General features: G+C 46.5%; 2 protein-coding genes across 3 annotated transcripts; both read left to right on the top strand.

The window, feature by feature from the left end:
• Nucleotides 1-29: 29 nt before the first annotated feature.
• Nucleotides 30-7,776, top strand: LOC128851688 (protein ELYS-like). Its single transcript, XM_054062358.1, has 11 exons — nt 30-83; nt 733-964; nt 1,578-1,717; nt 4,097-4,150; nt 4,596-4,686; nt 4,775-4,864; nt 5,017-5,157; nt 5,511-5,606; nt 6,385-6,478; nt 7,423-7,546; nt 7,663-7,776. The coding sequence occupies exons 1-11, from the start codon at nt 30-32 to the stop codon at nt 7,774-7,776; spliced, it is 1,230 nt and encodes a 409-aa protein (XP_053918333.1).
• A 2,043-nt stretch (nt 7,777-9,819) lies between these two features.
• LOC104056265 (epoxide hydrolase 1) lies at nt 9,820-22,016 on the top strand. Of its 2 annotated transcripts, none has more exons than XM_054064085.1 (10): nt 9,820-9,955; nt 11,321-11,344; nt 12,168-12,381; nt 13,154-13,334; nt 14,124-14,354; nt 14,736-14,865; nt 15,816-16,030; nt 20,093-20,201; nt 20,528-20,653; nt 21,666-22,016. In XM_054064085.1, the coding sequence occupies exons 1-10, from the start codon at nt 9,927-9,929 to the stop codon at nt 21,865-21,867; spliced, it is 1,461 nt and encodes a 486-aa protein (XP_053920060.1). In that variant the 5' UTR covers nt 9,820-9,926; the 3' UTR covers nt 21,868-22,016. The 2 variants fall into 2 exon arrangements, with proteins under 2 accessions (XP_053920060.1, XP_053920061.1); XM_054064086.1 differs by having other exon boundaries at nt 21,709-21,841.
• Nucleotides 22,017-23,085: the final 1,069 nt, after the last annotated feature.

Genomic DNA, 23,085 nt, shown 5'->3' with positions numbered 1-23,085 from the left:
GCTGTTCCACCTTTGTGACAAAGTGCATGATGTGCCAGAAGCTCTGGTTCCTCGGAGGCAGCAAAATGCCCTCCATGTGGCATGTAAGAGTGAGTGAGGAGGTTCTTGAAGGTGTCCTTTGCCCAGGCACGTGGTGGATGTGCTGGCTCCTGAGGGAAAGCTGCAATCCCTGTAGCAACGTACGCCCCATCCCTAGAAGACTCAACTGAGTTAACTGCATCTTTGGAAGAAGTGTTGGGTAGGGTCTATAGGAACCTTCTGTCTTTGGTGACTGCCACAGTCGCTGGAGAACTTTCACTGCAGCATTGGACATGATTTTTATCCCTGTCTCTTGCGTTCAGTCACCAGAACTCATTGCTTCTCAAACACAGCTGGTGTTTGCTCAACCCCAAATGTTTCTAGATAGGGTAAGCAGTTAATATACTCTGTTCATAGTGGTCTAGGGAAGGTTCCTTACCTGCAGTGTCTGCTTTGGTGGCTTGGATCCGTAAGTATCCAGACTCTCGCAGAAGGTCATATGTGTTCTTCTAGATGAAAGGGTACCTGTGTTGAGCATCTTCCCTTGTGAGGCCTACGGGCCACGGTCCACGAGCCCCAAGCACCACAGAAATGATCCTTCTCAAACCTTGGCTGCTGACAAAGCTGAGATTCAGAAGCAGCCCCTCCACGGCTCTAAAATGAAGTTAATGACAGATGGTTAAATCGGTGGGTTTCTGTCTCCATATTGTCTAGAAAATAGGTCTGACTGGAGCTGTGAGAGAAGTCTCTCACTCAGCAAAACCCATACAACCCTTCAGGATCTTCAGGGTTCAAAACCACCACGAGACAGTGGCAGTTAGAAACGGTCCTTCTCGTGCCGTCTCCACTCAGCAGTGCCAGTGCTCCGCTGTCAGCTTTAGGCACCCGGTTCGGGACGTGGCGTACCCCGCTGGGAGTGCGGGCTGCAGCCTGGGAGTCGCTGAAGGTAACAGGCTGTGGTGGGAGTGTTCTGAAAAGCTGGAGCAGGTCACACGTGGCCACAGCGCTTGGAGTGATGAGAAACACAATCGCAACGGGGAGCGGTGAGCTGCTCAGCCTGCGATCTGACTGCCTTAAGAGCTTCCCATATTTGTTCTCTGAGCTAAGCGGGGCTGTGGTTCCCACCTTTCATTAAAGGCTAAACCATGACCTGTCGTGCCATCTTCTTAGGAAGGTGGTGTGTTTTGATTTCAAAACAGTCTCAACTCTGCATTTTAGGTAGGGAAGTCCTACGCTTCATGGTACTGAAGGGTACCTCGGGCTGAATCCCTTTTGGGGTGTATGGCTAAAGCCACGTGGGGATGGTCCTGGGCAGGTTGCTGGGTGGCCCTTCTTGAGCAGGGGTGGTTGGACCGGGTGCCGTCCAGCGACTGGAGAAGACCTCCCCCTTCCTTTTGATGTGGTCACCCCATAACCCATGGTGAGAGGAGCAAGCGGTGGGTGCGGTGCCACACCAGTGTGGTGTACTGGAAGGGAGTGGTTGACTGCTGTATTGCTCTGTTGGAAGGCTGCATTTCTGTTGTGTTTGGTGACACTTAGGACCTGTGTCTGCTCTCCAGGTACTCCAAGCAGTGTGAAAAAGAGTGTAGTGTCAGGAATGGCTTTTGGAACTTTCCCTAGCTTAGCCCCGTTAGACAGGGAGCGTATCTGTGGAGGGAAAGGGCAGTTGTGTGAGAGAAGAACTGTTGGAGGTGGCTGGGTAAACTGCCTCTGGTGTCAGATTGTGGTCTGTGGTGCTTTTGTCTGGTTTTGTCATGTAAAGGGAAATCAAATCTTCGTTCTGCATAGGCTCCAGGAGCTTAGATGTTGGGGGCTGTTGGGACAGGGAGCTGAAATGCTTTCTTCTCCCCTTCTGCTGTAGATTAGTACTTCTCAGAGAGCTTCTGGAGCATCCACACAAACACTGGGAGCCTGATGATAGAATTCTGAGACGGGCCGCCTGTGTTCTGCTAGCGACTTCTTAGACTACAGCTTAGGTTTTGGTTTAAACGTAGGGGGTTTGCCTGAAATGTCAGTGGGAGGTATTTCTGCCCAAGCGGGAAAGAAATGACCCAGTGGTACTCACTCAGTCACCTGCTAAGTCGCTCACCGGATGCTCTTTCATAGAATCATAGGATCCTTGGGGCAGAAGGGACCTTAAAGATCGCCTAGTTCCAAGCCTCTTGCCATGGGCAGGGACACTGTCCACACTGCAGAGATGTGATAAGAACAGAAAAGAGGAAGGAAGAGACTGGGATAAAAAGGATGAGGATTTAACTGTAGAAAACCCCAGTGGTTTCAAGTGCTGTGTTCTGTTTCCATCATAAGGGTGTGGGAAAGCACTTTCTAACCGACGAGCTATGAAAATCCACATTGCTTGCCATGTGGAAATATCTGCGGTGCACTTTTTCTGGAAGAAATTGAAAAGGAAGGTAGTTAAGAACTTAGGGTGTCTTAATGAAGAAAAGAAACATGCCAGAAGTGAGCACGACCTAATTGATGCCTGGTAGCTACTCCAAGACAATTGATAACAAATACTAAATTATGAAACCAAGTGAAAGGAGAAGTGGGAACTCATACCTATTGCTGTAAAACTCTTTAAAAGATGATTTTTCTCCGATCCCACCTTATTAACCTCAATAAATAGACTTGAAGAGAACATCTTGTTTTTTCCCTGATCTTTATCTTGTCCATACCTCTGTGTCACTTGTTGTTGGTGATCTCATAGACATTAGAAATGCAAAGGATTCTCCTTTTGCTCTTCTGTGAGATCCAAATCTGTCCTGAAAGCCATCTTAGTAAGGAAAAGAGCTACAGGCAATGCAGAGGAGATTTTTCACAGCGTACTGATGGAACTTGTGTCGATCTCAATAGGGTTTATGGCTGACATGAGTCTCTTTTCCTATTTTTTTCTTTATTTAGAGGGAAGAATGCGAGACGTAAGAGGTGATCTGAAAGTAGACCTGTGAGCAGCACGTGCAAATATTTACTCGTGCAGTGCCCATTTGAAGATAATTTCCTGTTGAAGTGCAGATCCCTACCCAGAGCAGGCATGTGTCAAGCAAACTTAATAAGCTAGAATTAATTGCTTATATTTGAAGTATGCTTTAAGATTTGTCTTCCCGTACCTCTTGAGATGGTTTCTAGCAAAACCAAGCCAAATCTGGAGGAAAGACTATGGATCAATGTATTGTAACCTTTATCCCAGACAATCTGAAGTCTTCAGTGCAGGAACGACAAGTACAAATGCAAAACACTAAGGTTGTCCATTGGGGATTTGAGTGGGTGATTTGAAATAATTCACCTGAATTAGGCAAGTCCGTCTTCCTCTCTTAGGACCTTTTCTTGAAGGAAAGGAGCAGGGACTGTGTTTTTTCACTTGTTTTCTGTCTTTGCTTGGAAACTTGCTTCGGTCAGCTTTCTTTCCTCTTCCAGCGACAGGTGACCTAGCATGGCTGGCACGTGGTCCTCACCTCGAGATAGTGAGCTCTGTGACAGGCCAGAGATTCTCTGAAAACCATTTCAGAGGAGGGCACGAAAAGCCTCCCACTATTCGAGTGGTGAAGGAGTTTTCATGGGAGAATAGAGCTGGACTGATGATTGCGTTGGAAGAAGGAGAGGGAAGTGTTCTCTGATTGTATGATTTTTTTTTTTATAAAGTAAACTTGTAAGTGATCTGATGAAGACAATGGGTAGTCAGTTCTATCTTTGCAGTTACTGCTCTTTGAAAAATGTAAAATAATCATGACATAACTCCGAGGGTCTGGAAAGTTGTCCAACGCTCGTTGTTTCTGCAGATGGAGTGTGCTTGCTGAGCTCTGGAGTTGTCCACGTGACTTGCACCGGTCTCCAGGAGGAGGTGAGCTTTTACTGTCTCCTTCTTGAGAATGCCTAAAGAGATGTCCCTTGGCTCAGTTTCTTCTGTTGCACTGCTTTGGGTGTCCGAGAACATTTTATGCTCATTTTCTGCTCATCTCCACACATAATTGAGATGGTATCCTGCCAGTTTTGTGCAAATAGTAATGTTTTAGGCCCACTGTGGAGACTGTAAAGCTGTCATTGTCTCCATCGGAAGTCCGGTCAGGGACTGACTGTCTAGGAAGAAATAGAGCAGTGCTGGAGGAGCAAGAGCAGAACTCTTGAGGAAGTCGAGGTAAGTTGCTACACCTTCATTACGCATCCGTTGGACTACCTGCGCAGTCATGAGGTAGGGCTCGGATCCCTGATTAACTTGAAAAAGGAGGGCAGAATGGAGAAAAAGAAAAATTATGGAAATGTTTGAGAAGACAGGGATTTCAGATTTGTGGGAGTGTGTTAGGGCAAATAACAGTTCTGCCCGGTGTGGTAGCTAAAAATAAATTCCTTGGGAAGTTGGCCTAGCCCCTACGCTGTTTATTTTGCAAGCCTGATGCCGACTCTTAAGATTCCAAACAGACGTTCTGGTATCAGCTCCATCTCGGGAATAACTTGGGAAATGAAGACTTGCTTTAGTTTCTCTTTGCTGAATTGGGATGATATCGTTCAGAGATTTGTAGTGTTGATGGCTCAGATGCTGAAAGTATGGAATGTTCTCATTTCATTTTGTCTGTTCTGCTTAGGAGGAGCAGTTAGAGGCAATATTGTCTGCGGCTGTCCAGACAGGATCTTTACAACTCCTGACTGGATGCATTAAACATTGGACATCTGAAAGTAAGACTAGTAAGGCTGCTTTTCTGGTTTGTCTTTTTTCAGTTTGAAACTGTTGATTCATTTCTTTTTTTGTTGTCTTCTTTTAAAGAGCAGCCGAATTCTGCAGCAAATTTACAGTTTATCCGTGACTGTGCTTGGAAGAAAGTGGTCTACACCAAAGATGAATTTGACCACATATGTGAGTACTAGTGTAGTCATTCTGCAAATGCAAAATCATTCTTTCTGTCTGAGCTTATTCAGTAACCTGTTGGTATGTGATATTGCTCACGTGTACCTTGAAACTCTGAAATTGCTCTGTTGGGTGATGATTTAATATCTCTTCTTGAAAAGGTGTTCCACTGTTCGATGGCTCATGCCGCTTCCTTGATCCACAAAAGCTACAGTCTCTTCAGCACTGCCAGTATCTCTTGAACAACCTTAGCAGAGTCTTAAGCTGTTTTCAAAGAGAACCACAAGAACTTACTGATAAAGGTCTGTCTGTTAGCATTACTAAGTCTTTGGTATGTTTTAGTAAGATTAGGAATCATGCTGGGGTTATAATTGTGGAAACATGAGCTTTGGTTGTTGTTGCTGGTTGGAAGACAGCCTTAGCTAGGACAAGGGGCTTAAATCTGAGAAGTTGTAACAACCACTTAATAGTCATTGTGTTCCGGGGAGGAGGGGTCGTTTCTTCAAATTGGAAAGTGATAGAGGGTGAAAAAGGCAAAGATGGAGAGTTCTACCATGTTGCTTTTATACTTTCTATTTAGCATGATGAAAGGAGTTTTGTAAAAATGAACGGAATTGCCTAAGAAAAATCATCTTATGCCTTTTTTTTTTTTCAGACGTGAGAAATCAACAGGTGCTGGCTAACAACTTTTCTATGTATGCGCAAATGGTCCTCTGGTTCTGTCAATCTGGTCTCCTTCCAGAGGGTTCAGGTGAGCGTGAACCATAATGCCTTGGTAACAAGGAGACTATCCAGCAAGGGATGCCTCTGAACACATTCTTGGCCACGCTCATGTAAATGTTTTGTCAATGACAAGTCGTGCTGGTTCAGGGACCCACACGTATGCTGAAGTTCTCTTGCTGAGAATGAGTTTTTACCAGATTTTCAAATGCAGTGTAGAATGATGGAAGGAGTTTCTTGCCTGAATGTTTCTTAGAATTAGCAGTAAGCCTCTGACTTGAAGGAGTTGCTTATGTCCACGGCTTCAAATCCTTGGGATTTTAAAGAAATGACTCTTAAACAACAAAGACTGGGCATTGTTTGTTACAGTCACAGCATGACCTGCGTGTTTGGAACTTTTTATTTATTTATTGCTCGAGGAAAAAGCACACCCTGGAAACACTTGTTTATTTGGATGGAATATAAATCCTATTGTCAGCCTCAATTGTCTTACACGTGTTCACATGAGACAGTTAGAAAAACATTCCATTTGAGAATTGGGATTTTTTGCTAGTGAGCGAACTTCAGCTTACGCTTCATGTTTTGAATGCTACACGGAGTGTCAACTTGAAACGGTACTTGAGACAATACGGAATTGAGTCTTGTGTCTCGCATCTCTGGTAGCAAAGGCAGAAAGAGGACTGGCTTCTTTCAGAGTTGGAGGCTTCTTGGTGCTTAGCTTGTATGATCTTTTATCTTTTTTGGTCAGCATTTTTAGCTTAAAAATGTGATATTTCCTCTTTAACTTGCTTTTACTTTATTGCCTGCAGACGGGACGATGCATTTGTCTACCCCTTCCTACCAGTATCCTCTGCTCCAGACCCACTATACCGGTGAGCGACAGCGACTGCAGCATTTGTCAAGGTAAGCCTACAGCTCTGGCACACTTCCACTGCAGAGCCAGAAGTGGAAGTGAATGGCTTTTATGTCAAGACTTATACTTGCTGTGCTTAATGCATTTGCCGGCGATACTCTTGACGTGGGTGATGCTTGGCTGGTGTCGAACACCGAGGTTACTTTCCTGTTGAACTGTTCACATCTACCTCTGTTTAGTGCCGATTTTTGGGCATCGTCGTTGTTTCACAGTGCACTTCATTGGTTGGCTGGTCCGCATAACTCGTTACCCCGAGAAAGATCCTGTGATTAGGACAGGATCATTCATCTCCAGTTCAGCAAAGCACGGTGTTCACAGAACAACCGTCTTGGACATGGAGGAAGGCATGTTAAAATAAGAAATCCTCTCTTTTATTGACTAGTGGTAGATGGCAATAATTGCTTTGGCCTTAATGCCCTCCTCGCAAGTCCATTTCTGTAATTTAGTAAGACAGTCAGAGTTACACGTGGCCGGCACCCCTAGCAGTCTCCTGGCTAGTGGGTAAAAGTTACTTCCTAATGTAAACCCCCTTTCCTGGAGTAGCTTACTAGCACATAGGTGATATATGCCTTGGATTAGATGACAATAGGTTTTCCTCTGGAAATTGTACAGAAAACTCTATAAAGACATAAGGAAGCTTAGGCTCTGGCACTGTGACGAAAATGCAGCCATATGAGTTTTGGTGGAAGGCGCAGGGTATTAGAGATTGACTTGAAAGTTTGTCTTACTGAGCTTACTTCTCGAGTAGCTTAGATACAGGCTGGTGTGTTCCTTTCATGCGCATTTCCAGTCATAATCCTGCCTTTGTCTGTTTGGTACTTTCTGTGAGTCGTGGGAGCTTTCTGGTTTTGTTTGGACTGGAGGAAATCTGTTGCTCTGAGGGGCTGGAGTCAGTGTTTTCTTCTGTCCAAATCCTTGCTACCTTTTGTTCCAGAGGAAAATGCAATTCTGACTGCCTCATGATCGATGGCATAGTTTCCTACGTAGGAGACCAACTTGAGAAATTGTGGAAGAAAGAGAAAGGAGGGACTGGGAAATATCCCCCTTCCAGTTTACATGTGAGTGCCATGTTCACTGAAAACACCACCATCCCCGTCCCCACCCAACCCCACCCAAAAGCCAACGATTTAGGAACGACTGGTGTGCTTACAAAACTTTTAATTTTTCCTTTCAGGCACTGCTGGATCTTTATTTATTGGAAAGCATAGAAGAACCCTACAAACATGCGATTGTATCCTTTCTGGTTATTTTAAATGCACCTCCAGTATATGCACACAAATGTTCTTAAATGTTTGTCACCTATGTGCTTAAGAAGGGGTTTTAATTTCCTCCTCAAACACAAAGCCAGTAAAAACTTTTAGTTTAGAATTCATAGACAGGAGGATTATTTTATTTAATTGTGCTGTGGATTTCTTATGATTTTTTTTTTCAGTGTTTTTTGCCAGGTCTTTTCTTCTATGAGAGAATGGGTTTACTAAGAAATGTGAAAGGCAAAAAGCCCCATCAGTTTTTTTCTCAAAATTTACACACAGCTTTTAATTTTTAGGGCACCCGTACCTGTAGCAAATGTCTTCTTACTAGAATGACCCACTGAAACCTGCTGCTTCCAAGCAGAAGGGTTTCTAACAGTGGCTTAGAGTAGATGAGTTTTGCTGAAATCGTCTCTTTTCCAGCACAGCCAGCAGTGCTGGCTTTTGTTCTGTTGAAAGTGCAGGCACACAGAATAATAAAAAGAGAGAAGAGGGAAGTCATTGGACAGAGACTTAATTTTTAAGCTTCTGAAATAGCCAGAATTGCCCTTCTGGTTTGCTACCTGACCCAGGAGGGGAGCCTAGAGAGAAGGGGCTTTGAAAACAGTGGTAGCCCAGAACTGTCTTCAAACAAGTCCCTAAAAACAGGGGGTCAGAAAGTGGCACTCCCAGTGGTGGATCTGCATGCTGGTTTAGATCCAGTTTTAATCGTTCAGAGCAAAGTTGTATTGTGAGGACCCCATCAATTACATTGTTTTACATCCTCTGGAAATGAGGAAGAAAACCACGGTAGAATTTGTTTGCTTTAATAATTAATCACTGGCTGTTCTGAATGTCTGGCAGGTAGCTCCACTGATGGTAGAGGGAGCCTGAGTTTATAACAGAAGTATTTAAATATCTAAAGCTGAAGTTTTTGGATGCCTTACTGTAGGTAACAGGCTGCATCAGGTATTTTCTGAAATGCTTGAGCAGATCACGTGTGACCACAGTGCTCTGAGTTCCCTGAGGTACAACCGCAGTCGGGAAGATGGAGCTGCTCAGCCTGCAACCTTGTGGGCGTCTAGCTGGGCAAGCAAGTCTCTAACCGCCTCCTCTTGGATCATGGGAGCCTCAATCTGCCCATCTGTGATGGCACAGTGGCTTCCTTGACCTAAGCTCGGTTGCAGTGCCCACTTTTCGTTAAATGCTAAATCATCACCAAGTTTCTGGGTGTGGCTTACCCATGCTGGAAACCCTGGCTGTTGCTTTTGTGTCACTGTAGGTAATAGAATGTGTGGGATATTTTCAGCACAGGTGGTATGGCATATGCTTGGAAAGGAACCCTGCATTGATTGGCCTGAGGTTCTCAGCTGAGCCTTAGTCAACCACTTTTCTTTGCAGCCAAGGCAGCTGCATATGGGGTACACAGCAAGCACATTAGCTGTCAGGCTGAGCAAAGGGATCCTTCGCTCTCTTTGACAGTTGTGAGATCACAGCTGGGTTGCCACATCCAGTTTTATACTTGCTGATAGACAAACGATTGGAGTGAGCTCATCCTTGGTGGTGGAGGGCCACCAAGCTACCAGGGGACAGGAGCGTATCACATGTGAGGAGAGACAGAGAGACCTGAGCTTGTTCAGTCTGGGAAAGAGCAGGCAAAGAGTGGGATGTTATTGCTGTTTACAGCTACCTAGTGGAGAGTGTAGGAAAAATGGACCCAGACTCATCTTGGAGGAGCAACAGCTGAAGGACAAAAGGACAAATGGATGCAAATTGCAACAGGGGAAATTCTGGTTAGCTATGAGGAGCGTTTGGTTCACCACAGAGGTATTCAGACACTGGAACAGGCCCCCAGAGAGGTTGTGGGATCTCCGTCGTTGGAGGCATTAAAATTTGATTTTGCTCTTTTAGGTGCTATTCTGTCATGGGGGAAACAATACAAAACAAGGGGGGAGGAGGGACCTCAAGCCAGTGTCTGCAGAGTTGCTTTCTAAGCACTTGGCATCCTGCCTGTGCTGGCGTACAGGACTGTTCTCTCCCCGTGGAGGACTTTGCTTTTGCCTCTGTTGAACTTACTTTGCAGGTGCACCCTTAGGCGATAGGTGGCACTGATGGATAATATAGCTTGCATTGTCAGGAAGAGAAAGCCAGCAGAGGAGACACCTGGCTTGCTTTGCTTAGAGCGGCGGCCAGGCAAGGAGAAGCAGGCATGTGGCAGGAGTTACTTCCAAACACCTGGTGAGTTCTCCTCAGAACGTGGAGGAGGGACTCCAAATGGGGCTCTCTGGGACTGGAGCATGAGAAAGTCCTTGTGGGGTTATCAGGCCATCGGAGGGTGGGAGCATGAGGCTGAGTTCTCCCGAGCATGAGTAGGGAGGAGGTTTTGTTAGACTGAACTTTGTTTTATGTCATTTAGAGAGCTGTTTCTGGGACACGCTTGCTCTGTTAGCAGTGCTGAGTTTGTGCTATTGCCATAATAATTGTTTTCATGTCTCTGACTCACTAAACTCTGGGATATAAGTGCAGAGGGATGATACTGTTTCCTGTTGCATAAGCTGCTTGGTCTCCAGGGGGGTGGAGGCTGACACTGCTTGTCCTTATGTCCTGTTCTTCCTTGTCTGGGAGTCGTTTAAGTAGATGCCTCCTTAAAAATCACACATGGGCTGCCTTATAGATTATTACCAAATTGCCTTGGATACTTCTGGGGTCTCCAGTACAGGCATTTGGTTCTGCATCATAAGTAGCAGGGGGAAACTATACCGAATAACAAGAAACAGCCAGCAGGCTAGGCTTTTCATGGGTTTTCATGTGCTTCTTTTTTCCTTCTTTTCTTTTTTTTTTTTGGCTCAAAGTCATCATAACTATGACACTAAATGGCTCCCTAATCTAGCTGCATTCCACAAGCTTTCTCTTGTCGCTTCTAATTTTACTAGATTTCAGACTGCTTTTCTTGCAAGAGAATCTACTAATCTGAAAGAGAAACGAGGAGGATGTTTTCTTTTTCTTGCAGGCAGATGAGACCTAAAACCTTGGTATCCATTCAGGAGTAGTTAGAAGTAGCAAAGGTATTGCAGCTCATTGAGGTCTGAACAGGGCAAGGTCCCACAGGCTTCTTCTCCTGCCAGCCCTGCAGCACCACTAGTGGCACGTGGCTGGCACCAGAATGACTCTTGATCCCTAAATTGCCCTGCCAAGGCTGTGCACCTGTTGCTACATGGCAGTCAAAATAAGCTAGTTCCTTGGCTGAAGTAACACAGCCACTGGAAGGATGGAACACTGCAAGGACCAGTTGTTTAGTGCCTTCTGTCTGAATTGTGTTGAAGGAAGGAATATTATGGCAACAAACTATTGAGCTAAAACACAGTCCAGGAACATTGTTTCCAGGCAGTGCTCTGAGCCTCTCTCTTTCTGTCCCATCCAAAAAGTAGGTAAAAGAATGGGCGATGTTGCTGGGCTGGTGGCTGGTGGCTAAATGGCTTGTGATCCCGTGGCTGGGCAGTAAATGGTGTCAGCAGGTGATATTGTTTGCATCCCTGATGGCTAGTACCATTCAGACAATGCTATCACATTATAAGGATCTATTTTTCTTTTTTCCTTTTGTAGGGAGAACATTTTGTCCCGCATCAGGTGAGTGAAATATGCTCTGGGCTGAGGCCTCCCCTTTTTATTAGCACCCTGGCTGGGGCTCCCTTCCCTACACTGTATGACAACAACAACAAATCTTCATAGTCCCCTTTGCAGCCCCACTGCAATAGTTCCAGACACCTCTACCAATGCCCAAGGGAAGCTGGAGAGCTTGAGGCACAGGTCAGATGGACAGGAAGGTACACTCCATTTGGAACTGATTGCTCAAGCATTTGAACAGTTTTGAATCCTGTTGCCTGTCTGCAACAGGATGAGACCCTTAGTCATGGAGAGCTACAGTAGAGAACCAGTGTTTCCCTGAAAGATGGTTCAATCCGTAGGAGAGCTTTGTATAGAGCACCGTCAAAGGGCAATGTCCAACACATCCAGTTCACTCCAGCAGCTGAAGACCCTTATCTCTGCTCCTACTCAGCCCATTCTGTTTGTACAATTTTTATTGCTGGAGGAGTCTGGATGCTCCTATCCCATTCACTCCAGTACCTATCTTGAAATAGATTGGCCCATACCCTATAGTCCCCTGCCCTCCAGAATACTGGAGGAGAGGGCCAAGGAAGCCTTGAGATAGGCAAGTCCTGATCAGCAAAGGCTTGAGGTCCTGAAAAAAAAATTGGTAGATATAACCCTGCCCCAAATCTTGCCTGTGATCTTAAAAAAATAACAGAAACACCCAGCCCTTGCTTACTCCATGGGATTTGTAGACATTTGTTAATGCTTAGGCCCAACTGATGAGAGTACAAACCTTAGCATAGTCCCTTTACCCTTGACACTTCTGTTGCTGAACACCAACAATATTATGCCTCCCCAGGTCTTTTGAATATTCTCAGAAGAATGCAGTCCTGGTCCCTGCAGCTGCCCTGGGGATCGGAGGGATGCTTGTTTTCTGGCTGAGGTCTAGGCACAAGATCCGGACTATTGAAATGGGTGATGGATGGTGGGGCTCAGGTGAAAGACCCCTAAAAGGGAAAGAAGATGAAAGTATCCGTCCCTTCAAGATTGAAACATCTGACAAAGAAATTGAGGTACCAATGGCTGGAATGTAAGGAGATGCAGAAAGCTGCAAGGTGGAGCTAGTCCATCACCCACTTTGCTACTTCGAGTTGACATCTTGGAGGTGGTAGTATATACCCCAGTGCAGCTACCTAGCACCATCAGTGATACTCTGGCTCACCACCCTTTATGAATGGGATTTGAGCTCAGATTCGTTGCTATGTCCCATGAAGACTTTCTGAGACTTCAGACCTTCCATGCAACCTGGGGCTGCTCCTGCGAAAAGGTGATGCTTTGAGCAATAGGTGGTGAAGCTGGGGAGAGTGTGGCATGACAGTGGTGGCACCAGTGGGGCAGTACTGAGGGGTTGCTACAGGGGGAAGAGCTGGAAGGGTGAAGAGGAAAGGGGTCTTGGCTGAGTCACAGCACCTCTATGTGTCTGGCCTTAATGTTCGGGCCAACCAGCAGTCAGCAGCCCAGGCTGAGCTTCTTAGTCTTTTTCCAGCCAGCATTGCTGGCAAGTTCCTAGTGCCAAAACCCCTAAAGAGACTTAGCAGCAAGGCAAGTGTAGGATTCAGTACTCTTGGGCACCCTAGAGGAACTGGTAGCCTGCAGAAAAATGTATTCTCCATATAAATGATTCAAGGGGTCATGCAGAGTATATCACTGCTTCAGGAGGGTTTGCGGTGTCCCAGGTAGCAGTACAAAAGCTGCCATAGACAGAAAAAGCCCATCTGTGCCCATCCTGGTGTAGGGAACGTGCGGGAAGCTGGTCAGTCTCACAAGAAAGGCTCCCCTCCACAGGACCTGCACCGACGCCTGGAGCAGGTGCGCTACACACCACCGCTGGAAGGGGCTGCCTTCCACTACGGCTTCAACTCCAGCTACCTGCGGAAGGTGGTGGCCTACTGGAGGAACCAATTTGACTGGCGCAAGCAAGTGGAAGTCCTAAACAAATACCCACATTTCCAAACCACCATTGAAGGTGAGGGGTATCTGTGGCTTGAGCACAGCTTGCTCTGAAATTCATGGAGAGAAGGGGGGGCATTTAAAAGGTCACAATATTTAAGACGACAGTGTGCGTAACAGCTTAGTGATCAGAGTGAAATATGGCTAGTGGAGGCTATATTATAAATAACCTTCTATAGATGGAGCCCATTACATAGTGGCAATAAGATCAGGCCTGCTTCAAGATGGGCTTCATCTGGCTCTGAATCTGTGCTAACTAATGATGAAGTTTCCTTCTGCTGTTGCCTTGAAGCCACCTTTGAAAACTGCAAAATTTACCCGGACTCTGAGGCTAGAGTTTCCACCACCACCACCCAGTTTAACCAGGTGACATAAGCCAGATTTTGGGTAAAAGATCTGCAGGTTAAACTTCTATCTTGCATGCACTTTTTCACATCTCTCTTTTTATCACCCAGATATTTTGTGATTTTGCCATATTTTTGCATATTTTTGCATTACCTGCATTACACTATTCATTGAAGTGCAGCCCTACTTACACACTGTGAAAACAGTTTCTCAGGAGATGGATGTTCAGTCTCGTGTGACCCCACTATCTGAGGCTGGGATCAATACCTCTGTCTGTATGAAAAAGATGAGACATAGACTAGGCATCCCCTTTCAGCTAGACATCTCCTTGCCATGTTTTGATTGTGTAACTTCTGTTATGAATGCTAATTAGAATTTTGCCACCCACACTGTTCAGAGTCCAGAGCAGAGACTGTGATGGGACCAGAGCATTAATTTATCTGTCTTGGATGTGTGGCAGGGATCAATATCCATTTTATCCATGTGAAGCCCTCCTATGTCCCCCACGGTCGAACTGTTCAACCTCTGCTGATGGTCCATGGCTGGCCTGGCTCCTTCTATGAGTTCTACAAGATCATCCCTCTGCTCACAGAGCCAGCCAGGCACGGATTGGATGGGGGTGATGTGGTGTTTGAAGTCATCTGCCCATCCATCCCAGGCTATGGCTTCTCAGAGGCTCCACACCAGAAAGGTAAGCAATGAAAAGGCTTTGAATTGAAAGGTTTTTGGAGTAACACCTCAGCCACCCCCAGAACCCAAGGGCCCTGCAGTTTTGGAATGCGGGTGCTTGGCTCTGCACTGACACCCATGTGGCTGAGGCTCTGGGGCTGTCTGTGGAGATTTAGAAAGCAACAGTGGCCGGAATCCCAGGTCTGTTTTTTTCTTTCTCCACTTCCCTCTGAATTCCATCACTTTGTGTTTGCTCGATTGCCACAAGTGAGACATAACACCATAGAGCACTGTGCCTTCACATAGTGGCACAGCCATGTGACTCTGTCAGGCTGCAATCTTTGGCCAGGTTATGAAGGCGAAGACCAACAGGTCTCCTGCCCGTGTTTCTCTTTACCTGCAGGCTTTGACACCATAGCAACTGCTCGGATATTTCATAAGCTGATGAACAGATTGGGCTTCAAGCAATACTACTTACAGGGAGGAGACTGGGGATCACGTATTACCACAAACATGGCCCAGATGCTGCCACAGTGAGTAGCAGAAGGCATCAGCGCAGAAAAGCTGCCTCCTGTTCTTACCCTACCGTTGACTCCACAGTCCCGGGCCCGCTTTCTGTTTGCCTTCGCTCTCAACCCCTTCTGTTTTGTTTCCTTCAGGGAAAGCCACAACCCTGGGCATTCAGTTGTATTCATCTGCTTTGCATTGATGTCAGCCCCCTTCTCACGCTTCCTGAATTTCCGTGCTGTTGGGCTTCTCTTTCACAAGCTGTGGGAGTCCACATTGCTGCATTTTCAGTTGAGACAGATCATTATTCTAAACAGGGAAGGAGAGAAACTTAAAATCTGCAGGGAGAGGATGAAGGAGCTTAGCCTTTCAGCAGCCGAATAGTACCGTGAAATATAGGACTTACCAAAAATGCAAAATTGAGACTGATTGGAAACAAAGCACGATACCTTCCTTAGAAATGGCATCACAGTGCATGATCTGGCATTTAATGAAAGGTGGGCACCGCAGCTAAGCTTGGGTCAAGGAACAGATAAAGGTGGAAAGTTCTTAAAGCAGTTAGGTTGCAGGCTGAGCAGCTCCATCTTCCCGACTGCGGTTGTACCTCAGGGAACTCAGAGCACTGTGGTCACACGTGATCTGCTCAAGCATTTCAGAAAATACCTGATGCAGCCTGTTACCTACAGTGCAGAACGACGCAAAAGCAACAGCCAGGGCTAACAGCACGGGTACGCCACATCCAGAAACTGAGTGCCTAAAGATAATATCGTACCAGTGGCACTGCTGGATGGCGATGGTGTGAGCTCTGCCATTTCTAACTCCCATAGTTATTTTCTTTCAACCATGGCGATCCTGAAGGGCTTTATGTGTTTTGCTCAGCGAGACTTCTGTCACAGCTCTGCTCAAACTTATTTTCCAGAAAACCTGGAGACAGAAAATTGCTGATGTAACCGTCTCTTCCTTAACTTAACTTTAGATGTGTGAAGGGGCTGCATCTGAATCTCATCTTCATCGGCAGACAAGGTTTGGGAAGGATCATTTCTGTGATGCTTGGGGCTTATGTCCCATGGCTCGTAGGTCTCACGAGGGAAGATGTTCGACGTGTGTACCCTTTCATCCAGAGGAATATATATGACCTTCTGCGAGAGTCTGGATACTTGCACATCCAAGCCACCAAACCAGACACTGCAGGTAATGAACCTTCTCTAGATCACTATGAACAGAGTATATTAACTGTTACAGTCTATAAAAACTTAGCGTTGAAGACAGGCCAACAGTGTTTGAGAAGCAGTGGGTAAGAGATGGGGACAGGAAAGAAAAGTCAAAGGCAAAGTGCAAAAGGAAGTTAAAAGGAACAGCTTAGAAAGAGATGGAGACAACAAATATCACTCGCCCCAGCCTTGTAAATGGCATGCCACTGGTGTTAGGGAAAGGAGCCCTCTGCAAAAAGCCTCCTAGAGTACAGCATGGGATCCTGAAATGGAAGCTTCTAGAAGCAAATGTGGATGAGAACAAGAAAAGCATCGTAAGCAAGCACAATGTGAAGCTCGCAGAAAGGTAGGCACAGCCCTAGCACCTGAAAAGCCAGAAGCCTGACATAGTTAGTGTGGCCAGTAGGTAAGGAGTGTGAAGAAAGCTACGGCCATCTCAGAGAAGTGAAATTAATTCTTTGCATCCGTTGCCAGTAGTGAGGATTATGGGGTATTCCTTTCCTGAAATCATCCCTCCTCAGGAAAGGGAGTAGAGCAGTCTCAGACTGGTGTTACGCTTGGAGACCATAGAAACAAAGCTGTCTTAAGGGAAGGATTAAGTTCATGGACTAATAGGGAGTTACCATGAGAATCCAAGCATGGGAATAAGGAAGCAAGTTCCAGGGGAGGGAGAGTATGACAAAAATCGGTGCTAGCAGCTGTACGTTTCAACGTGATCCTAACTTGTCTACAGATAAAAGTTAATGGTTGAGTGAAAACTTGACAGCTAGCCAGGGTTCAGTTTAATCTAAAGATCACTGCAGAGAGCTGCAAAACCGTTGAAGTGCCTGCTTGATTACACTGGCCAATAAAAACTGATGTCAACAAAGTCCAAAGGAATTGCAGTACAGGAAGAAAATCACAACGGTCTTTAGTTTGGCTGCTGCCATATGAGAGCGTCTGTGTGTCCTGCATAGTGCTTTGAAACCTCAGACAGCTCCGACTTTAAGAGAATCTTAGTTGTTCCTTGCACAACTGGTTAGCGAACCAACAAGGTTGGGTGCCTTCCTAGACCTGCTGTTTGTGAATAGAGAAGGTCTTGTTGGGGATTTGACGGTTGGAGGACGCCTGGGATTAAGCGATCATGAGATGATAGGGTTTTCAGTTCTAGGTGGGATTAAGAAGGGGGTTAGCAAAACAGTCACATTAAACTTCCAGAGGGCAGACTTTGGCCTGTTCAGAAGGTTGATTAGCAAAGTCCCGTGGGAAACAGTCCTTCAGGGCAAGGGAGCCCACGAGGGTTGGGCGCTCTTGAAAAATGAAATCCTATCAGCTCAAGAGTGGGCCATCCCTGTGTTCCGGAAAAGGAGCCGGCGTGGGGAAAAGCCAGCTTGGTGGAGCAGGGAGATCTCAAGATGCGTCAATAATAAGAAGAAGCTCTGTGTGCTTTGGAGGAAAGGACAGGCATCTTGGGTGGACTACAGGGACGAAGTGAGATCGTGCAGGGAAAAAAATCAGGAGGGCCAAGGCCCAACTAGAAATAAAACTCGCTAAGTCTGTGAAAGACAACAAAAAGTCTTTCTACAAGTACATTAACAGGAAAAGGAGGACGAGGGAGAATATCCAGTCTCTATTAGATGCAGAAGGAATAACAGTGACAGGGGATAAGGACAAGGCTGAGGTACTTAATGCCTTCTTCGCCTCATTCTTTAATAGCAAAGAAAGTTGTTCCTTCTGTTTACAAATCCAAGAGTTAGAGGGGCAGATTGAGGCTCCCATGATCCAAGAGGAGGCGGTTAGAGACTTGCTTGCCCAGCTAGACGCCCACAAGTCTATGGGGCCTTATGGGATCCACCCAAGAGTATTGAAGGAGCTGGCGGATGTCCTTTCCAAACCCCTATCCATCATCTTCCAGAGGTCCTGGCTGACTGGGGAAGTTCCACTAGACTGGAGGCTGGCTGATGTAGTGCCCATATAAAAGAAGGGTTGCAGAGAGGATCCGGGGAACTACAGGCCTGTCAGTCTCACCTCAGTGCCAGGGAAAGTCATGGAACAGGTAATCTTGAGTGCTATCATGAAGCACATGCAAGAGAACCGGGTGATCAGGCCCAGTCAACATGGGTTTACAAAAGGCAGATCTTGCCAAACTAACCTGATCACCTTCTATGACAAAATCACTCGACTACTGGATGGGGGAAAGGCTGTGGATGTAGTCTTCTTGGACTTCAGTAGAGCCTTTGACACAGTTTCTCACAGCATTCTGCTGCAGAAACTGTCAGCCTCTGGCCTGGACAGGCGCACACTCTCCTGGGTTGAAAACTGGTTGGATGGCCGGGCCCAGAGAGTGGTGGTCAATGGAGTTAACTCCAGCTGGAGGCCAGTTACAAGTGGGGTTCCTCAGGGCTCAGTACTGGGTCCAGCTCTGTTCAATGTCTTTATCAATGACCTGAATGAAGGCATTGAGTGCACCCTCAGCAAGTTTGCAGATGACACTAAGCTGGGAGGAAGTGTCGATCTGATGGAGGGTAGGGAGGCTCTGCAAAGGGATCTGAACAGGCTGGACTGCTGGGCCGAGACCAATGGGATGAGGTTTAACAAGGCCAAATGCCGGGTCCTGCACTTGGGGTACAACAACCCTATGCAGCGCTACAGACTGGGGGAAGAATGGCTGGAGAGCTGCACGGAAGAGAAAGACCTGGGGGTGCTGGCTGACAGCCGACTGAACATGAGCCAGCAGTGTGCCCAGGTGGCCAAGAAGGCCAATGGCATCTTGGCTTGTATCAGAAATGGGGTCACCAGCAGGTCCAGGGAGGTTATTCTCCCCCTGTACTCAGCACTGGTGAGACCGCACCTTGAATACTGTGTTCAGTTCTGGGCCCCTCACCACAAGAAGGATGTTGAGGCTCTGGAGCGTGTCCAGAGAAGAGCAACAAAGCTGGTGAAGGGGCTGGAGAACAAGTCTTACGAGGAGCGGCTGAGAGAGCTGGGGTTGTTTAGCCTGGAGAAGAGGAGGCTGAGGGGAGACCTTATTACTCTCTACAGCTACCTGAAAGGAGGTTGTGGAGAGGAGGGAGCTGGCCTCTTCTCTCAAGTGACAGGGGACAGGACAAGAGGGAATGGCCTGAAGCTCCGTCAGGGGAGGTTCAGGTTGGATATCAGAAAAAAAATCTTCACAGTAAGAGTCATTGGGCACTGGAACAGGCTGCCCAGGGAGGGGGTCGAGTCGCCTTCCCTGGAGGTGTTTAAGGAACGGGTGGATGAAGTGCTTAGGGACATGGTTTAGGGAGTGTTAGGAATGGTTGGACTCGATGATCCAATGGGTCCTTTCCAACCTTGTGATTCTGTGAAAAAGGAAAAGAAAAGGGATTAAGACAGCATAAAATCCATGAGGTTCAGAATCCATTGCACCCCTGTCTCCCCTTTTTCAGGCATATGTTTTAGTATCAGAAGAATACCGGGAGACAAGGACCCAGTAGGGTCTGAAGGGACCGAGCAGCTTCTGCACAAGCACTGCACGTAATCGAGAGAAAAGAAGAGAGGGGATTTTGTAGCACACGAAAACTGTGAAATGTAGAAAATGGGTTTGGGGGCGTGAGGAAATTGATTCCCTGCTCAGTGTAAAGCAATATCAGCACGACCAATGTAGTTCTCATCAGGCAGGTTTAAAGCTGTTATTTCTGAGCATTGAATCGGGGGTGTTGAATACAGTGGTTCAGAGGGAGCTTTCAGCCGCCAAAATGCTCACCTCCAGATGGCACATTTTAGCCTGTCCAACTATTGCTGGTCAAACCACTTAAACGTCTAATAATATGCTGCGTCCCCACTGTGTTTATGGTGTTAGTGCTCCCCAAAGGTGTAATCCATTGGCACCCGAATTTGCTCTTTCTGCCACACATTCCCAAGAAGCCAACAGGACCTCCTTCCCTCCAAGCTTCTTTTGTATAGGGATTACCTGAGACTGGAGTGCTGTCAGTTCCACCTGAAATTCCACATGGCTCAACTTCCCCTGAAGCATTGCAACGCGGGGCAACTGCAAGAGCTCTCCCTTTCCTCTCCTGAATAGGTTGTGGACTGAATGACTCTCCTGTGGGGCTCGCTGCCTACATTTTGGAGAAATTCTCCACCTGGACAGATAGATCATTTCTGCATAAAGATGATGGAGGTTTGGAAAGGTAAGAAAAAAGATGCTCTTCCACGAGAAGACTCATTAGAAGAATGAGTAATACTAACTAATGAGGAGATAGGGGAAAGACTGGGCAGTCAAAGCTAAATTTTGAGTATGACAGACTATATGTGGAAAGTAGTCATTTGAAGTTAGGTGCAAACGACTGCTTGAAGCAGGAGGCAGTTTTGCTCTGGACACAAGGGTGTCGATTTCATTTGCTGCTTGAAAACAAGCAGAGAACAAGAGGAAGATCTGTTCTTCAGGGCATGAGCCCACCAGAGTGGATTGAGAAACAGCTTCCAAGGAAATGTCCTTCTCTTTCTCTCTCAACAGCAAGTACTGTCTTGATGAGCTTTTGACCAACGTGATGATTTATTGGGTGACATCCTCCATTGTGCCCTCAATGCGCTTCTACAAGGAGAACTTATCCAGGGACCCTGGTCTAACTGCTGATTCCAGGTAATGAAGCAGTAGCTTCAAGGCAGATTTGCAGATGAGATTGAACCCCATTTAACTCTAGAAACATTTACATCCATTACAACAGACAGTTTAAATAGTTACAATAAAAATCCAAGTAGTTCTTAGCTTTAGAGAAATACATTGAAGGGTCCCTTTTCTCTTGAACCTGTAATTCACACAAGGTAGCTTGTGGCCAAAACAGTGCAGGAGCCCTGTCAAAGTATATTCAGTCTCGTTGATGTCCAAAGTACAGGTCTATGTACTTGTTCACAAAGCAAACGTAACCTGTGGCCTCAGTTCAGTAAAAACAAAAGAGAAAACAATGAGCATTTCTAAGTGAGAAGTTTAAACTCTGCTCGGAAGGATATGGCTCCCTGGGGGATAAACTGAGATCCACAACTGTTCAGCACAAACTTAGGGAAGCAGCTGGGAGAGCAGTATTTCAAACCAAGCACCTCCAACTGCTGCTGGTGGGCAGATGACTGAAACGAGAGGCTGTGTAGGAAAACGCTGCTAAGCAGAATTCTCCAAGGGAGACTCAACCAGTTTACCTTTCCTCTCGGGAGAGTCATTTGCTACACTGGTACCATAAATTCTAAAGGGAACAGGAGCCAGCTCATTTCTGACTTTCAGCAAGAGGTGTGGCAACTTATCAGGGATCATAGAAGGGTTTGGGGGAGAAGGGACCTTCAAGATCATCTGGTTCCACCCTCTCCTGCAACCTACCACAAGACTAGAGAAGAAGGCAAGCTGAAAAATCTGGAACAGTTCAAGAGTGAACTGTGTGCAAGTTGGCTCTACTTTACACTTCTTTGGGTGTGATGTTCTTAAACCAAGGAGATCCATACACAAGTGCAGCTCTTCAGCAGAGCACAGACCACAAAATGGGTTGCTGTGGTGAAACTTCTCCAGCTGATTGTGGCTGTTACCAAAGTCTGGAGGTTTATACAGACTTTCCCCAGCACTTCCCCCAGCACTTCTTTCAAAACTGTAGTTAACTCGTGTCTTCTAGGGCTGGGGTATACGTTCCCACAGGGATTGCCGCTTTCCCTCAGGAGCTAGCGCATACACCACGTGCGTGGGCAAAGGAGAACTTCAAGAATATCGTCACTTACTCTTACATGCCACGCGGAGGGCATTTTGCCGCCTTTGAGGAACCAGAGCTTCTGGCACAAGACATCATGCACTTTGTCAGAAAGGTGGAACAGCTGTGAACGTGCAGTTTAAGTACACACACGGAATGGAAGCGAGTTCCTCTACTGCCAGCAGAAACTTTACGTTGAGGGATTAAATAAAATCAATGTTATCACACACAGAAGCCAATGTTTTATTTGGATAAATCATAGTACTAAACTTGTTAAGCTCAAAAGCTCTTCGTAACAACAACATAGAAAGCATTTTGTCTTTTTTGGGACAAGTCGTTTTCTCCTCTGTCATTGCAGCGACTGGGCATGATGGGGGAATGAATCAGAAGTGCTGGGAAATAAATAACTGGCTCCGAGCAAAACTTTGGGTTCTGTGATCATGGGTTGACAGGCAAATCACCAGGCTTGTTATCCAAGGATGGGGTCCACCCGTCCCCAAGGGGCAAAAGGATCCTCCCCAAGAAGAAAGCAGGGCTCATTCCTAAAGCTTTAAAGTACATGTGCGGGGGGAAGGGGCCATAACCGGGCTTGACTGAAAAAAGCCTGGGAATGTCACTCCTGTTTCTGAGGGGTGGTGTGCTGGCAAGGACCCTTGGTCTGCCACCTGTCAGGAAGTGAGGAATAGCACTTAAGTGGCACCTCAGAGGGGTTGGATAATTGAGTGAGTAGTCGCTTAGGAATTAGGACTGTTCCCCCTAGGAGCGTAGCAGGATGAACAGTCCAGCTGAAGTGCATCTACAGCAACACATGCAGCATTGCAATAAACAAGGGGAACTAGAAGTTATTGTAAGGCAGGAGGACTACGATATAATTGCCATCAGAGAAACGTGGTGGGTTCAGCACTGGTGAGGCTGCACCTTGAATACTGTGTTCAGTTTTGGGCCCCTCACTCTGTGAAAGAGATTGAGATGGACGAGTGTGTCCACAGAAGAGCAATGAAGCTGGTGAGGGGCTGGAGAACAAGCCTTACAAGGACTGTCTGAGAGGACTGGGGTTGTTTAGCCTGGAGAAGAGGAGGCTGAGGAGAGACCTTATCGCTCTCTACAACCGCCTGAAAGGAGGTTGTAGAGAGGTGGGTGTTGGTCTCTTCTCCCAAGTGTTAGGTGATAGGACGAGAGGGAATGGCCTCTGGCTGTGTCAGAGCAGCTTTAGATCGGACCCTAGGAAAAGTTTCTTCTCAGAAAAGGTTCCCAAGCACTGGAACGGGCTGCCCATGTAGGTGGTTAAGTTCCCATTCCTGGAGGTATTTAAAAGACGGGGAAATGAAGGGCTTAGGGATATGATTTG

This window comes from Cuculus canorus, chromosome 3, assembly GCF_017976375.1.
Source record: "Cuculus canorus isolate bCucCan1 chromosome 3, bCucCan1.pri, whole genome shotgun sequence".
NCBI lineage: Eukaryota > Metazoa > Chordata > Aves > Cuculiformes > Cuculidae > Cuculus > Cuculus canorus.
This window is presented reverse-complemented; position numbering and strand designations above follow the sequence as displayed.